Source organism: Cuculus canorus, chromosome 3 (assembly GCF_017976375.1).
Source record: "Cuculus canorus isolate bCucCan1 chromosome 3, bCucCan1.pri, whole genome shotgun sequence".
NCBI classification, from domain to species: Eukaryota; Metazoa; Chordata; class Aves; order Cuculiformes; family Cuculidae; genus Cuculus; species Cuculus canorus.
Genome location: NC_071403.1, coordinates 16,976,651 through 16,994,833, shown reverse-complemented (window position 1 = coordinate 16,994,833; position 18,183 = coordinate 16,976,651). Strand labels below are relative to the sequence as shown.

Below are 18,183 nucleotides of genomic sequence, written 5' to 3'. Positions count from 1 at the left end.
TTACTCTGCTGTTTAGCTATGCCAACAGCTATGGGGGGCCAAGGGGCCTTTCAAAGTCTATTTAAATAAGCATCACGCATGTGCTGTAAGCTGCCAATATGGTGTCTTTAAAAACTCCCAAGTTGTCTGCAAGTATTTTATACTCTGGGTGTATCTTTTAGTTGCTTTTCAAAAAGTTTCTTAAGGTTTTCTATAGTCCTTGTTTTGACTTGAATATTTCTGCACTGGATGGTTTGCCCACCGCTACAGACTAGCTCAGTTGTTCATGATAGAACAGTCTCAGTATCCCAACTCTGCTCACCCAGCTCAGGATCAATTTCAACCTTCTCCAGCATTCTTGGTCCTACTAAAAATGCAATTCTGAAGAATATTATCATGTTAGACAGGCTGTTCACTTATCCCAGTTAGGTTATCGGAATGGTTACTTGCAATCTGATTCTATACAGTGTTGCTTTTTTTAAACAGGGATAACAAGTCATATGTCACACAGGCTGAGTTTCTAACTATTTTATAGTAAGACGTAGATTTGGAACTTCTACGTTGCAATTTTTACTATGCATACTATCAAGACCATTCTAATCAGCAAGACACATTCATACCCAGAAGGTGAAAATATTCAAATAAGCAGACCTGGCCCCAAGCTACTGAGCCAACAGAAGTCAATTGCTATAGCTCTGCCCAAAGAAGGCAGCATGATAGAGCAGATTTCACTAGCAATGACAAACCATTTTTCCTCCCACTACAAGATCCTTTTGGTGCTGTTATACCAAAGGAGATAAGCAATTCGGAGCCTGTGAAAATAGATGGAATCTAAATCGGTATCTTAAATAGATGTATCTCACATATTTCACTCTTTTTTTTTTTTTTAAACAACCGTGATCAGTTACACTTCATTTTTAAAAAGCCAATTAAAAAACTCCCTGAAAAAGTAACTCGTATTTTAGTTTTTATTATTTTTTCTGGCATTATTAACTACATCCTGAAGCCAGCCTTCTAAAAATGCCCATGCAGTCTTCTTATATGAAACCCAATTAACAAATTCTAGATTACAAAACAAAGTATGCCTGTAGGAACAATGGTGGGAAACAGTTTAACACCTTTAATTTACTGTGTGTGAATACTGTTTTGTAAACCTCTTTGGCAGAAGTTACTATCATTCCGCAATGTCTTTAAGCATTTTCTAAATAGGAGGAAAAAAGTTCACAGTGAATCCCCATGAAATAAGAACAGTCATGCATTTGAAAAAAAACGCAACCTGTTTAAACACTGAAGCGAGAAGTGACATATACAGTGTTTAGTAAAGCACTGAAAGTCTAACAGATGATAACATAAGATTTTTTTACGTCTTGTACCTCGTGCTCCAAGGCCAATCATTCCATATGAATCTATGTTACAGATGATCAGAAAAACATACTTATTTCTCTTTATTGTTTTGGATATGATGCTTTATTTGGTTTACATGGCAAGGTTTTGGGTGCAGGGGAGCTACAGAGCTGGCTTCTGTGAGAAGCTGCTGGAAGCTTCCCCTATATTTGGCAGGGCCAATGGTAGCCAGCTCCAAGACAGACCTGCTGCTGCCCAAAAACAATCCCATCAGTGACAGCGGTAGTGTCTCTGTGAGAACATGCTTAAGAAGCAGAGAGAAAACTGCTGCACAATAGCAGTCATGAGAAAGAAGTCAGGATATGGCAGATAAAAGAATTCTGCAGACACCAAGGTTGCAGAAGAAGGAGGGGGAGGAGGTGATCCAGGCACTCAAGCAGAGATTCCCCTGCAGCCTACGGTGAATACCATGGTGAGGCAGCCTGTCCTGCTGCAGCCCATGGAGGTTAATGATGGAGCAGATATCCACTTGCAGCCCATGGAGGACCCCAAGCCAGAGCAGGTGGATTTGTGAGCAGGAGGAGGCTGTGGCCCTGTAGAGAACTCACGCTGGAGCATGCTCCTGGCAGGACCCGTGACCTTGTGGAGAGAGAAGCCCATGCTGGACCAGGTTTGCTGACAGGACCTGTGGCCTCATGGGAGACCCATTCTGGAGCAGTCTGTTCCTGAAGGACTGCACCCCGTGGCATGGACTCACACTGGAGCAGTTTATGAAGAAATACAGCCCGTAGGAAGGACTCATGTTGGAGAAGTTTGTGGAGGACTGTATCCTGTAGGAGGGACCCTACACTGGAACAGCAGAAGAGCATGAGGAGAAAGGAACAGCAGAGTCAATGTGATGAACTCATTCCCCCTGCCACTTGGCAGACGAGGTAGAGAAATTATGAATGGAGGTCAGCCCAAAGCCAAGAGAGGTGGGAGGAAGGTACTTCTGGAATACTTCTGAGTTTTCTATTGTTCCTTTAGAGTCACCACATATATTGTTAAGACAATACAAGTACTCATAAAAATCTGACACAAAAATAACTGTTTTGCTTTCCTTGTTTCTTCATTATTCTTTCAGGTAGGCTTCTTCAGGCCTCTATGCAAAACAGCTTTTTATTTTTATATCCAGATTCGATGCCATCAGCTCTAGTTTGTAAACTGTGTAAGCACAGTGAGGTTGCATTTTCTCATTCTGAAGCAGCACGACACGCACAGGTTTACCAAACCACTCACAATTCCTAAAGCTGAGGTTTCTTCCTCCTGTCGTGCAACCTGCATACAGCAGCACAGCTGTTTCTTCACAGAGGGCAAACGTGAAACGTCGGGAAGGAAACTAATTTGGGAAGAAACACTTTGAGCAGTACAATGCAAGGAAAGTTACTTTTGAATCGTATCAGTTCCCTCTTCTGTTCAACCACACTGCTACAGCCCAGCTACAACAGCACAGCAGGTAAGGGGCATCCAGGAACCAAGACTGTTTTAGGCACTAAGGATACCAAAGAAATCTGCATGGAATCATAGCCTAACCAACACTTCTAGGTACAGATTTAGAAATGTGTTGCTTAAAAGATGCTTTAACTTTCCTATCCCTATATGAGCAGCAGATACAGAAAACCTATAAACCTATGAAAATCACTTCCTGTAATAGGCAGCAATCATAGATTGATAGTATGGGAGATATTGCACGACGCACAGAGTTCAGCAATGAAGTTCGATGATACCAAAGTAACAGATAAAAACTGTAGACATGGTTTCATATATGAGGGTCATTTAATTTCTCAGACAGCCAGTTAAAAAAGCCTGCAGCCTTTCAAGAATGTGATGTCATCAGAAAACCAATGATAAATACCAACCATCTAATCCTGGACAAAATATTTGGGGGGAAAAAAAAAAAAGCATTTATAAGAGACCTGTATTTCAAAGACAGAAAATCATCTGCACATTCTGATAAATAACTTTTTTTTTTTCCTTCATGACTTCCACACACATTGGGTTGCATATAGTGCAGGATATCATGTAGAATGCCTGGACCCAGGAACAAAGAACTATGAAAGTTTGATCATTTGCAGACCTGTGTTTAACATTTTCTAAGTATTAACAGAGAGTAACACGGAGATAAAAGGAGGCTAGAGTTTCAAAGTGTGTTAAACATTCTCTTTGCAATGTCTATGAAGGTTTTTCTGGTAAGATAGCAGAAGTAACCACACAATGGACAACGAGTGCTTCCTTACCTTTCCTACCGATTCTCCCAATAGAGATGTAGACTTATCACCCGAGGATGGTCATAAGGAAACAATGTAGAAGTACTTCAAGAGGGCTTCTTTATTTACACCAGCAGCAAAAGGAATGCTAAGGAAACGTGGGCCCATTGCTCAATGAGACAGGAACAAGTGACAAAGGACATGCAAAAAAATGAAGAGGTCAATCCTCCCCACACCCCCTCTAGATTTCATTGGCACGTTCTGCCCTCTGACATCCCAGCTGCCAAACTGTAATAGCAGAAGAATCTGTAGGAACACAACATCATCCCTTGTCGAGGAAGACATGATTAAGAAACACTATAGCCAGTAGTACCTGCAGAAGACCACAGGATCTGACAGGATGGATCTGACATCATTCACGAAGCTTACCAGTATCACTGTTAGATCACTCCACATTATCTTTGAAAGGTAGTGGCATTAGAGAGGTTCCCAATGACTGGATAAGTACCATACTGATCTTCAAGATGGGCAAGGATAATGTGATGAAGTACAGGCTAGTCTGCTTCACCTCAACCCTTGATAAGGCTTATAGATCACATCCTCCCAAAATCCATTCCCAGCAACGTGACAACAAGATGGTGAAGAGCCAGCATGGTTTTACCAAGGGCAAATTGTGTCCAACTAACCCAACTGCATCCTAGAGGGTGATGGTTGGCTGCGGAGGTAAAGGGAGAGCAACGAGTGCCACAAAGCCTTTAACATAGTCTCCCACAGGGTCCTTATAGCCCGATTAGAGACACATGGACTAAGTAAATGATGGAAAGGTGAAGAAACCTGGACCATTGAGGTCAAAGGGTGATGACTAGCAGTACAATTCCAGCTGCTGGCATCCCTCAGCAACCAGGCCCAGAGCCAGTACTGTTGTATGTCTTTGTTAATAATGTGGATGCTGGAACCAAATGCACTTAGCAAGCTTGCAGACAAGACCAAACTGGGGGAAGCATCTCATACACTGGAAGCCAGTGCTGCTATTCAGAGGGACCTGACAGGATGGAGAAATGGGCCAACAAAAACATTAGAAAGTTGAACAAAAGCACAGCCCTACATCTGGGAACAAATAAGCCCATAGAGCAGTGCAAGCTGGGGGCCAACTTGCTAGGAAGTAGCTCTTCAAGAGGATCTGGGAGTCTCAGTGGACAGCAAACTGAACATAGGTCAGCCGTGCAGTTCCATGGCAAGGAAGGCCAATGACATGATATATTAGCAGAAGTTAAAGACTTGGGCAGCCTGCTTTAGCAGATTCTTTGAGTCTATGATTCTAAGTTTAGCCAGTAGTCAAGACAAGTGACTCTTCTCCTTCATGTGGCACTTCCACATGAAACTGTAGCCAGAGCACTACATTCAGTTTCGGGCTCTCCAGTATAACAGGCATTGATGCACCAGTGCAAGTTCAGTGAAACGCTGTCAAGGCAGCCAGGGGGATTGAGCACATGATCTGCAAGGACAGACTGAAAAACTGGGATTTACTGTCCTGAAAATGAAGGGAGACCGTTTTGCTGTCTCCAGCTACCTAACTGGAAGGCACAGAAAAGGTAAAGCCAACCCCTCCACACAGATACACAGCAAAAGGACAAGAGGCAAAGAATACAAGCTGGAATGAAGAAAATTCCAACTCAATGGAAGAATTTATTTTTTACCATGAGGGTGCTCCAGAGTGGACCAAGTTGTCCTGAGAGGTCATCGAGACTGAACAAAGCCCTGAACAACGCGCTCAAATTTGGCTTGGTTTGCACAGCATGTTCCAACCCACAGGATTCCAACCAGCAGTCAAGTAAAACCAGTGCCTATTCACAGGTACAAAGCATCACCTAAGACAACTGCACCGTGATCACAAACGCTTCCAAAATTAAGTAACTCAACCATTTTTCCTCTTTTCTCTATCTCTCAATGCCTGCCACCCACTCAAACTCTCCATGGAAGTAAAAAAAAAAAGTAATTAAATAAGGAGTAGCCAACCAAAAAGGCGAAAAAAGAGAAACAAATAAAAAAGTAATTTTTTCATCTCTCGCATTATGAATATAAATAATTCTCTACTTACATAAGACCTTTATTGCTAGACTGGAGATGTACTAAAAAATTCAAAAAGGAAGAAGAAAGCTTCAGTGTTTTTATAGGAAAGATAAATATAGAAGACTTATCTTCCTATATTACACGAAAAATTGGAGGATAAAAGGTTACGATAGGCTAGGGACAATTTCAGAGCTGCCAATCTACTCTCAAAATGTGAAAAAGTATATAAAGCTAACAAGCCATTTCAAGGAAGATGATACTTGAATAACAATTCCTGAATACAATTTCTGTGGCAAATCAGTATGTGATGTTAATCACATATGATCTCAAACTCTGAGCACTGGAAGAGTTTTATAAGATAAGAAAAACACAGTAGGAAACCTTACAGTATATTATGCATCTGATTTGCACACTTCTGCTTTTAGACTTGGTTATGCATCGTAGGATCCATTTTCATAAAAAAGGCTAAGCCTGTGCAACTGAGAATATAGCAGCACTAAACAAACAGCAATCTATTTTTAGAAAGTGCTGAAAGGCAGTTGCATACTGAGTAAGATCAATAAACTCGCCTAACTACCTGGAAATCAGGCAACCAACACTTTGAGAAGGTTTCCAGGTTTGATGCAATAATTGGAATGTCAGGTTGAAATAAACCACTGTATCTACACATGAAAATGCAGGAAAAATGGGAAAAAAAACAAACAAGAATTGTTATTATTTAACACCTCTGGATTTATCCTACAAATTTTCAAAGAGGATGCCAGGTAGATACTACCCCCCTCTGCAGAAATTACAAGTCCAGAAAGGTTCCAGAACTCCTGCAAGAAAATAACTTGCAAATGAAACAATAACACAAGAAGAAACTCTTAAGATGTAATTAAAGCAGAAAAAAACAAGGTGCTTCTGTGACTGTCAATTGTTCAAAATTTATCTGAAATGGACAGCAAAAAAAAAGCACACAAAAAACACTCAACAACCAAGAAAACCTCAATAATCTGGCCAAACGTAAAAGGCACATCTCAGAAAAATTTGAGTAAGGAAAAGATGAAATTAGGATCAAACAGTTGCTTAAACTCTAAGCTGTGAGACCAAATTGCATTTGTCTTTCTGTAAAGGCCAAAGACCTGTTTTTTTCCCACATTCTTACTGACACTGGCAAGCTTTCATACTCATATCAAGGGGCAGTCAAACTGGATTAGATTGCTGACATGGCTGAAAACTAATACAGACAAGCTCCACCAACACTTGCCCCCTACCCTCAAGTAGTTTTCTGCCAATTTAGTGACTTCAGCCAACTTGCCAAGAAACCAGGGAAGTGCAGGTTGGTGTTGACTCAAGCAAAGGCGTGAGCGCACTGTCTCTCGCAGGGGCAGCTGAATGTCACTCTGAGCAGCACACAGACAGTAGGCCTGGCCGCTTTGTTGCTGGCACTATTATTTGCATGGCAACATAGTATGGCCCCACACATGGGGACTGGTAAGAGCTAGAATATGACCCTGCCAACACAGACAGAGTTAAAAATCAACTACATTGTCTGTTCAAAAAAAAAAAAAAAATCGAAGAAATGCAACCCAGGTACAGGCAGCAGTCTCCTGCTCATACTAGACACACTACACACTTCAACTCCCTTTGCAACTAGAGATCATCAATGCAGTGAGGCATGAGGTAATGCAACTACATTACTGCATTAAAAACACAAATCTTTGTAACAGGAGTATCAAACTTCTCAAGACTTCACAACAATGAGTTTAAGGACCACTGACAACTGCTAACTAGAGTATGCTAAAACTCACTAAGCAGGCTTAAATAACTTCAGCATCCCTGGGAAAACAAACAGTTTTCTCAGCAATTATTTTTAAAGGCAGTAAAGATGGGGATGTGCTATCGATCAACTTATTTTTAAGTAACTAAAAACCACATGCCAGTCTGCTAACTGCACCCAGTTATGAATCTGCTTTTCAAGAAATATCATGCAAAAGGCAGCCAAAGCAAAACATTCAACTTCTTAAAAGACCATCCTGCAACCAGAGATGAGTTTCAACCACATTCATCCAAACACAAAATTCATGCCTATCTTGATCTATCAGTTCTAACACACAGGGCACAGAGTAATTCTTTCTTCCAAGTAAGGAGCAGTGTCTTTTCCACCTAACAAAGGCTTTGCTAGATGACAAAAAACTTTACTGCAGTAATGATAGATCATTATTTTTTGTGGTATTCACGTAAAGATTCAGCTACAACATATTTGCCATGTGGCAGAACTAGTTATCTCAGTTAAAGGTTTACTGCCTCACTGTGCCAGGTATATGTAAATATAATAACATGGACTAGAGCAGCGTAGAAGTTCACCTTCGAAAGTTTATTCCCAATGCAAAGAATCCTTAAATTGTATCTTGAGCAGTAAGCCTTGGTAGAAATAAGGTTACAATGGACTCCAGTGAGTGTTTCCAAAATAAGTGAGCCTCAGAAATTACAAAGGCAACTGTAAATACAAAACCTAATATCTACTGCATAGTTCAAATTCTCATCTAATGGGCTCCTGAATAATCTTTCTGTTAGATTGCCATATTAAATTCTGTTATCAGCAGGACATTCGTATTTTGCTAAAGGAACATTTGGAAATGGCCATGCCAAACAAACTCAACATTATATCATACAACATTAACAAAAATACATCAGTAGAATGAATTTTAGTACAAGTGAAACAACTGAACTACACTGAATAAAAACATACTCATGAAAAAAATATTTTTGCAGCTGTTTCTTACAGACATGTGTCTAAGATTACATAATATTAATCATGTCATATAGTATTATGTTTTACCACACTAGAAAAATATTATTGGTATTTATCATTCCTAAAACATTGTTGTGGCAAGTCTTATTAAAAAAACCAACAAACTCAAACCAAAAAACAGGGAGACATTGGTTTATATGGTCTGAAAACAAACTAATCAACCCAGGAGGGCTTTGCACGGAGTTTCTGAATCATCACTGTTCTTTATCTATAATAATTCAAGATTCAGTTAGAGAAAGATCTCTCAAATTCAATGTCTTTCACTCATTCTTTCACAATAATTACTGGGACACGCATTTAGAAGTGTTTCCCTGTTTCATGCAGCACTTATACCACTTACCCATTAACAAAAACTTTTCCAAGGTTTGCTGACCAACCTGGGAAGAATAACCACAGCCTGTTAAAATTTATTCCCTCCAGTCTCCAGCCCCCAGCATAAACTTGTTCTGCACAGAAGTTAACCTGTTATTTAATCTAACTGAATTTCGCTGGCAGAATAAAGCTGCTGTACAAATACAAAAGTATTCTAAAGTTTAAGCTATGTATTACACCTTAACCTGACTTAACAGTTCACCAGAGAGGGATAAAAAGGGGAATATCCTACTCCTCTCACACGCAGAGTCTGTCTGCTCTCCCCAGTCCAAGCCACTGTCCTGCCTCTTCCACTTACCCTTCAGTGAATAAATTCAACTGAGGTTTGGCAAAACACCAGTCTGGCAAGACAGTACACAGCAAGTTCAATCCCTCTGACAATAAATATCTCAGGGGTGGTGGACACTATGGGACAAACTACGAGGCTGGAATCTGGGGGAGGATGGAGAGACAAAGAGAAACAGACCTCCCCCCACACCTAGAGCAGTGAGCCCTAAGAGGAGCACAGCTGCAACGTATAACTCCCTCCCATCAGTTAATAATGTCCTGTTAGTCCCTATGTCCAAAACAGTTAATAATTTTAAGCCTTGCGAAGAAAACCAATAAATAGTTGGCATGCAACTTTACATCCAAAACGGAGCAGCATAAGATAAAAGCAGCAACGTCACCGTTCAATGCCTTAGGGAATCCATATACCCAGTTTATCACTACCCTACACAAGACAATAGCAAGGCACCTTAATCATTTTACTGTTCTCTGGACAGTTTATTTTGAAAGAATTATTTTTAAATTTTATATCCACCCTGCAAATTGCAACTACAAGACATCACTACTCATGCATTTACTACAATCCTTTTAATAACCAACTATCTTCTTATATTAGAACAAATTCCTTCCACAAATTACTTAGAAAAAAAGTTATTCAAACAACAGCATTGCCAAAATGCTATTTCTTTAACTCATAGCAGACATTACACCATAAATAAAACCAAAACAACTCCTCAGAAATTATTTGCTCTTAATCATTCCTGTTAGTTGCAGTATGCAAATAACCATCAGCCATTCAGTATTCTGATTTATACTATACCAAACCGTAATTCAGCAACTGAATTCTACTTTGCACAAATCCCACTTCAGTGCAGGGAGACTACACCATAGGAGAAAATTAAGTAAGTTTTCAGTACTGTTACCACATTCTACTGAAAGTACTCAAAAGACATTTCAGAAATGCGTCTATTCACTGAAGGACTAAGCTCTATTTGTAACATGTTAGCAGTTCTCAATAAAAGCTTCCAATATAAACATGTGTCACTGAATTAGGCAGTGATTTAATGATTAAAAATACATTCTTTTATTTAACCCACTATTTAAAAATGGGTTATCTTCTCCATGTTTCTAAAGGAAATGAAATTTCGTGGCCTCAGCAGCAAAATGAAAAAAACATTTTTTATCTTGTATTTGTGCAGGACCAGGGAAATAAAGATTGCCAGGTAATTCATTTTGAGTCATGACATCCATCAACACAGGCTGCTGATCACAGACTACTGAAGTGCTATTTACTCCTGTGAACACAACATTCTTAAGCAACCTGCCTGACCAACACAAGACACCAACTTTGACTTCACCATAGCTTAAGATCAGCTTTACCTGAAAATATTATATATGCTAGTCTGTAGAACACAGTAAGAGGAAGTGAAAGAGCATATGCTTTTAAAAAGTAAATGTATAAGCTATAGCCTGGTTTAAGTCTGTATGACAATCAAGAAGAATAATTTTTTTTACTAATGCCTTAATTTTCTTAATTTTAAGCAAGAAATAAGTACAGCACATCAGACAGATTTCAACCTGTGTAAGAATACCACTACCTTAGGGAAAAAAACTCCAAACTGAAACAAAATAGGTGCTAAAACATGAGCCAAAAGAAAGGAACTTTCCACATCTGCTCCCCACTCCCCATGGGCGTTCTTTTAGAACAGTTCAGAAAACCACACTTGCCCTTTTACCACAGAAAATGTTCACTCTATCTCCACAGCCTCCCCTGCACCACAAGAGCTCCATTTTTACTGACCTTGTGTTCTCAGCCTGTTGCAGTATCTTAAGCTACCTTATACATCCTTCCACTCCTTTCTGCAACATGCACCCACAGATGAAAGCATAGTGTCCTCTGTACTGAGTCCTCCAGCTGCCCTGACTCCTGACCCTCAGCCAGTGTATGTACTAACACCTGTTAGCAGCAAACCGAATCATGCTAAGGCAACACTGAATCCTCCACAGAATCATGTAGGTTAGAAAAGACCTTTAAGATCATCATGTCCAATCGTAAACCTAACATTGCCAAGTCCACCACTAAACCATGTCCCTAAGCATCACATATACAGTATTTTAAATACTGTAATGGGATGACGGGATGACGACTCCACCGCCCCCCTGAGCAGCCTGTTCCAATGCTTGGCAACCCTTTTGGTGAAGTAGTATTTCCTAACATCTAGTGTAAACCTTCCCTGATGCAACTTGAAGCCATTTCCTCTCACCTTATCACTAGTCACTCGGGAGAAGCAACAAACACCCACCTTGCTACCAGTAGCTGTTAAGAGCAATAGGGTCTCCCTTCAGCCTCCTTTTCTCCAAACTGAACAACCCCAGTTCCCTCAGACGGTCCTCATAAGACTTGTGGTCTAGACCATTCACCAGCTTCATTGCCCTTCTTTGCACACACTCCAGGAGCTCAATGTCTTTCACATAGTGAGGTGTCCAAAACTGAATACAGGATTCACCAGTGCCAAATACAGGCAGATGATCACTTCCCCGATCCTGCTGGCCACACTGTTTCTGATACAAGCTAGGATGCTATTGGCCTTTCTGGCCACCTGGGCACACTGCTGGCTCACGTTCAGCCAGCTGTCAATAAACACCTCCAGATCCTTTTCTGCCTGGCAGTATTCCAGCTACTGTTCCCCAAGCCTGTAGCGTGGCATGGGTCACTGTGACCCAAGTGCAGGTCTCAACGCTTGGCCTTGTTGAACCCCATACAGTTGACCTCAGTCCATCGATCCAGCCTGTTGAGACTCCTCTGTAGTGCCTTCCTTCCCTCAAGAACCTCAACAATCCCACCCAACTTGGTGTCATCTGCAGACTCACTGAGGGTGTGCTCAACCCCTTTGTCCAGGCAATTCCTCTCCCTTCACGGACACTAATCTTGCTTCCTCTGTTTTATGGAAGTGGGCAAGTTTCACAAAATTTCTAGCTCTTTACCTGAGAGATCTCTACTCCTCTGCAAAACACAAGGGTTTAATAGCTATTAGTGGGAAGAGAGGAGACCAAATGAGAGAGGACTCAAACCCCCTCATATTCTTATATAGCAGTATTTAAAATCACTAGTTTAGCTAATAGCTTCACGTTACTGGACCTGGTACAATTAAAAACACCTTGACACCCTTCAGTTATCTTAATTAAGAGACACAACAGAAACTCTATAGAAAAGAAGTCTGATACCACGCTGAAATGCATGTATAGAGTTCCAGAAACAACAGTAACAAAAGCCAAAGTCGTTGCTGAAATAATTACAATAAATAATCCATTCTGTTTTATCCTTGTATATAAAACAGGAAGCAAAAGACTAAGATATACAAATAGGCTCATCGTAAAAAGTATTTGTGCATGCAAGCCTTTTGGTTTACACTTGCTATCAATTCACATATTGATGTTATTATTATTACTTTTGTATTTATATTTACATAAATAAGTGTCTAAGGATCTCTTTTTGGGAACATTTCCAATTTACTGGGAGGTGGCATTAAAAAACAGAACAATTTCTGGACTTTTTCCGAGAAAAGAGTAGTGCTTGCCTATCAAATACAAGTGCCAGGAAGTAATGGACAAGGCATCCCACGCAAGTTAGTCACTTTTACACCTGAAGCCTCTATGTCCCACCTTATGCAAAAGCGTTAGTGCAGCAGCTACTTAAGAAAAATTACCAAATAATAAATGCCATTATAACAAAAACCTGAAAATTGCACCCAGACATTTTTCGACTCATAAAGTCAAGGGCAAGCCTAGGTTCCTAGAATCCTATGTCTTGAAATTAAAAACAAGGTGATGATGTGGAAGAGGACTCAGGCACAGTATTATTTTAGAATGTGCTACCAAGCATATTACAACATATGTTTATATAGCATTAATAAAGTTTATTTTCAGTATCTTTCCATATGCTTTAAGTAGCAGCCTACCTTTCTTAATATTTCATGCCACATATCACCCCAGTTAGATTGGCACATACAAAAAATAAGACAGCGAGAAGACAGGTTCCATTTAACTTTGCTGAGAAATAGTTCTCAACAAGCGGGCTTAATTTCTAGAAAATAATCCATCACTGAAGTCAATCAGAAGGTTTCTTATTCTTAAAATCACTGGAAAGGACAGCTGAACAAAGGTCTGAGAAGACACATACGCAGTGCTGGAAAGAAATTCTGAATGTGTCAGAAGACTGGGAGATACAAGCAAGCCATGGAAGAGTCACAAATTTCCCACTTTCAGATAGAAAGCTACTCTCAGATAAAACAAAAGACTAGCAGAACATGTCCAGACATTGTTGGGACAGATGCAAACCAGAGAGGAATTCAACAGTATAAAACAGTTTGCATTATGATAAAGACATGGAATAAAATCAATGGTACCCAAAACATTCCTCTCCTTAATTTTCAAGCAAATATTTATCTCCACCGGGCCATTAACAAAATGTCAGAGACTGCTTCAGAGACCATTACAAAAAATAATTAAATCTCACTGGTAAGAGAAAAATAAAAAGACTCCTAGCAGGTAGAAAATTCTCAAGTGTTCTATCTATAGAATATAAACTCCACTCTGTCCTCCTAATTTGTGTTACCCTTGTCAGTGATGTCTCAGTATGATTAAAAGAAAAGAAAGGGGAAATTAAAAGCAGGACAGGCTGACCACCACTTCAAATGGCAATTCTATGTCTATACACTAATACACAAATGCAGAATCTCGCTACCTTTAAGAAAATAAATAAGTCTACAACTCTTGCTTTGGTGAAGACAATTATTTACATGTGAGCTGAATGAAAAACAAAGCAGACAAGAACTCTAGAGTCCTCTGACAGACAACTGCGAAGTTGCTGCTGCTGCTAATGGGTAGTTCACATAGTTTTCTCTATTATTATTTGGAAACCTGTAGCCAAGAAAATGGAATGAAAATTGCACAAATTCCTGTCGTGATTGCACCGACATCTCTCAGCAGCTCTGTATGTAGGTACATTCCTTAGAAAGGAGATCCTCAAAAAGAAACTTCAAGATTGCTTCTCAGTACCACTACTGCAATAACCATTAGGAGACTGAACACAAAAAAAAAACCCCCAAACAAACAAAAACACAAATAATACCCCCAAAATAACTAGGAATATGTTTCTCCTTTCTTCTGGAAAATACATGTAGTTAGGAATACTTTACAGTTTGCCTGTTATCTACTGCACAAACATAGGGAAAGTTTAAATTTAAGGGTGAAAAAGAAAAATTACAGTTTCCTTGCAACTCAGTAATACCCAAGGAGGCAGAATATAATAAGAATTCCCACAATTTTTCTCCATGGGTAATGATCAACAGCACTCTCTATTCCTACACAATGACCACCCTCCTATTCTAAATCCAAAGGGATTTGCCTGTCATTGCTTTCTATCTTAAATGCAACTATCAATTGAAAAGCAGGAATTCCTGCAGATGGAGATCACTAATCACTAAATTTCTAGCCCTCGAAATGAGGAAAGAATTCCCAGGCGACAGGACTACTTTGGCAGCCTGAATTTCCCATATTCTGCCCACAACTTTGAAATGTTACTGTAGGGAAGTATATTCAGAAAATGAGGAAAAAGTTTTACTAATTCCGCTTGCTAACTAGCTTAAATAACAAAAATAAGGTACTTTCCACACTGCTGAATTCTAAGAGTACAGGCATTTCAAGAAAATAAACATACAGCTCAAGTGTATCAAATTATTTGACGTAAATAAAATATTACCATTACTCTAGAATGATAACAAATGAAGCTTTAACAAGAGTAAAAAATGAAGCTTTAAAAAGAGTCAAACATTATAGGTCTAGGGATCTTTTTCACATTTTCCATAAAACAGTCTATACAACACAGCACAAAAAATTACAACACATTAGATATGCAAAACTGGACAAAACCCATGTACTAGCATGAATCACTGTGTCCAAGAATGGCATTACCAAAAAGGTAACAGATAAATCACTCACAAAACACCCTTCAAGAAAGATAATTTTGTTTTTATTGGAGAATACCATAATAAAAATATTAAAAGGAAACACTTTTACAGCAGAATGAGTCACATTTCTTCATAGTAACATCTGATAAATGAGAGCAGTATCTTACTGAACATGTGGAATCAAACCCAAAATTCTGAACAACCATCACACTTAAGAGCAATTAATTTATTTTAACTGTATGTTTATCTCAAGTCTGACTGACAGTCAACATAGGCTTGACAGCACCAGAAGTTACTACGTACATATACATATATACACACACATTGATATAGGTACATATTGAGACAGCACAGTTTCCACTAGACTGAGTTCAATTAGTGATAGATTTAACATACATTTGGCACAGAATTTGTTTGGTGCATCAATGGGGGGAATGGGGAAGTCTTTCCCCATACTCTCTACCAGCATTTAGTGTAACAAGCCCAAAACCATCAAGTTAACAATTTTCTGTTGCTTACAGAGACACTGACAGGGCCCACGAAATATACATTCAGACTAGCTACAGATATAACTCTAGGCTCATGTATCAATCATCATCTTACAATAGAAGTTGTCGTCATATTTCCTACTCTATATACTTTTATTCCCACTTTTGTCCACGTGATACTGGTTTCACAAGTCTGGCACTCTCGTGCTTGACTAGCTGGATAATGGTGGTTCTAACACCATTAGGTTAATCTAATTCAGTGCTGTACATTTCCAGATTACAGATTGCCAAATCCCTTCCTGCCATATATATATTCTATGCCTTTAATTTTTCCCATAAGGTCAACCAACCTAATAAGAAACTCTCAAATAACGTCTCAAAGCCTTCACTTTCCTTCGCTTCAAATCAGCACGAAGTTTACGACTCTTACTAGATTCTGCCCTATTACTATCATCCCATTTGGGCTTGCAACATCCTCAGAAATTTATTTAGTCACCACCATCCATATCAGGTTTTCTTCACACGTATATGGACACTCACACACCCTTGGGATTTCTATCACATCATTGGTCCTAAAATCAATGGGTCCCCAAACAATGGAGAAACACAAATCCAGCTGATAATCTGATTCACCAATCGTGGAATACTGATGCTTTGAATAGGGATGCTATCCAGTGTCATGTTTGTCCTAGGGCTGGAAAAAGATCTCAGAAGTTAAGAACATGTGAGTGTTGCACATGAAACCTGTCTTTTCTTAGCCACAATTCCAACTACCTAGCAGCCAAGGGGCACACAGAAGACAGTCATCACCCCGACACTTTCAGCTGCCTGCCCAAACCTCACTGGTTTGAAAAATGGACTGTTGCATTTCAACACTTTAAAGGTAGGAGGAAGGTAACATGACAGCCATTATCAAGCAGAAAGAGTTCCCAAGTATCAGAATTTCAGATTAATTATTCAAAACAACAAGCAGTATTTTGTTCACATAGCACTTCTATTCCAGAACCCCTAGCAATAAAAAACCAAAACCCAACATCCCGCAGCAAGAGAAAATCTGCAAGAGGTACATGCTGGATAATGTAAGTAATACAAAATCTCCAATGCTAAACTTATCCCCGACTTGAAAAACTCTACTTAGGAGAAGTAATTTATATCATTAACATATATTTCTCTTCGTTATCATCACAGTAATTTAGCAGAATTTAGCAGACTATCAGCCTGGGTCACCCGGATATGTGCTTATGGCAATTTTGCGAGACTACAATAGCATTTTTTTTTTTTAAATTGGTGAAATAGTAAAGGCTCAACAGTTAAGAAATATTCGATTTTCAGGAGACTTCTCGCATTACGTTTAGGAGCTTTACAGTGACAGAAAACCCACACCAAACCCACACACAAACCCCCACATTCTAGGGCTTCTAAACGCTAAGGGTTTCTTTCAGTCGCAGTCGCTACAAAAATGATAACGAATTTCTGACAAATGTAAGAACGATCCCTCTCCCCAAACTCGGCTCATCCCAGACCCTCAGTGCAGCCTCTCCTCGGGCGGGGGAGGCGCGCGGGCCCGCCCGGGCCTGGGACCACGGGAGAGAAGGGAGCGCAGTCCGGCTGCCGGCGCTAACCTTGCCCTCCTGCCGCCCCGAGCCCCGCGGCCCCCACAAAGAGAGCCCCGCGCTCCCGGAGCCTGGGAACTCAACGGGAGGAACAAAACAAAAAAGGACGAAAGAAAGAAAGAGAGAGAGAAAAAGAACCGGCGAAGCCCTGCGACCAGCAGGTCTCCGCACCGAGCCGAGCCCGAGCCCTTCCCCCACCCCACGGGGACCCGTTCCCCCCGACGGGGAAGGGCAGCCGCGGCCCGCAGCCCCCTCTGGGGCCACGCACGCACCTTCCAGGAACAGGCTGTCCCTGCCGCCGCCGCCACCGCCGCCACCAGCCATGTTCGCGCTGCCTCGGCGCTGCCTGCCCGCCTCCCTCCCTCACTCCATCGCCCAGCGCGGCGCGGGCCCGGCCCTGCCCCGCGGGAGCCTGGGTGACCGCGGCACCGCCGCGCAGGCCCGGCCCCCGCCCGCTACAGCGGCCCCGGCCGCGCCGCCTTCCGGCCCCCGCGCGCGAGGCAGCGCCGGCGCGCGCCCCTCCCTCGACGCCCTCGGGGGGGGGAAGCAGGCCGGGGGGGTGAGGGAGCGGGGCGCGCGCCCCTCTCCTCCAGGAACGGCGCCGCGCCCCCCACCCCCCCCGGCGGTAAAATGGCGGCGGCGCCGCGCTGAGCCGGGGGGGTTGTGCTGCGCACAATGAATGAACTGCCCGCCGCTCTCCCGCCTCGCCTGGCCCAGAGGCCGCAAGCGTCTCGGGAAGCCTCGTGCATGAGATAAACGCTCCGTGCCCTCTGCCCGGGCCACGTTTAAATCCCAAACTTCTGCAAAACGAACGGCGCTGCCGAGCCAGCTGTACAGAAACTGCAAGTCATGGCTTCGGGTGGATTTGGCTTTTAAAATTAAAGAATGTTTTTAGCATGCGAGGTTTGACATCCTCACCGAACCACAGAGTGGTTTGGGTTGGAAAGGACCTTAAAGCCCTTCCAGTTCCAACCTCCCTGTGATGGACAGGGACATCCCACTGGATCAGGCTGCCCAAGGCCCCATCCAACCTGGCCT

General features: G+C 41.4%; 1 protein-coding gene across 4 annotated transcripts in view; it reads right to left on the bottom strand.

The window, feature by feature from the left end:
• Positions 1 to 17,604, bottom strand: part of SENP6 (SUMO specific peptidase 6) — an 80,705-nt gene extending 63,101 nt beyond the window's left edge. For all 4 annotated transcript variants that reach the window (XM_054062214.1, XM_054062216.1, XM_054062217.1 and 1 more), the window contains exon 1: positions 17,418 to 17,604. In XM_054062214.1, the coding sequence (XP_053918189.1) occupies positions 17,418 to 17,469 (52 nt within the window). In that variant the 5' untranslated portion in view covers positions 17,470 to 17,604. The remainder of the gene's footprint in view (positions 1 to 17,417) is intronic.
• Between the last annotated feature and the right edge of the window lie 579 nt (positions 17,605 to 18,183).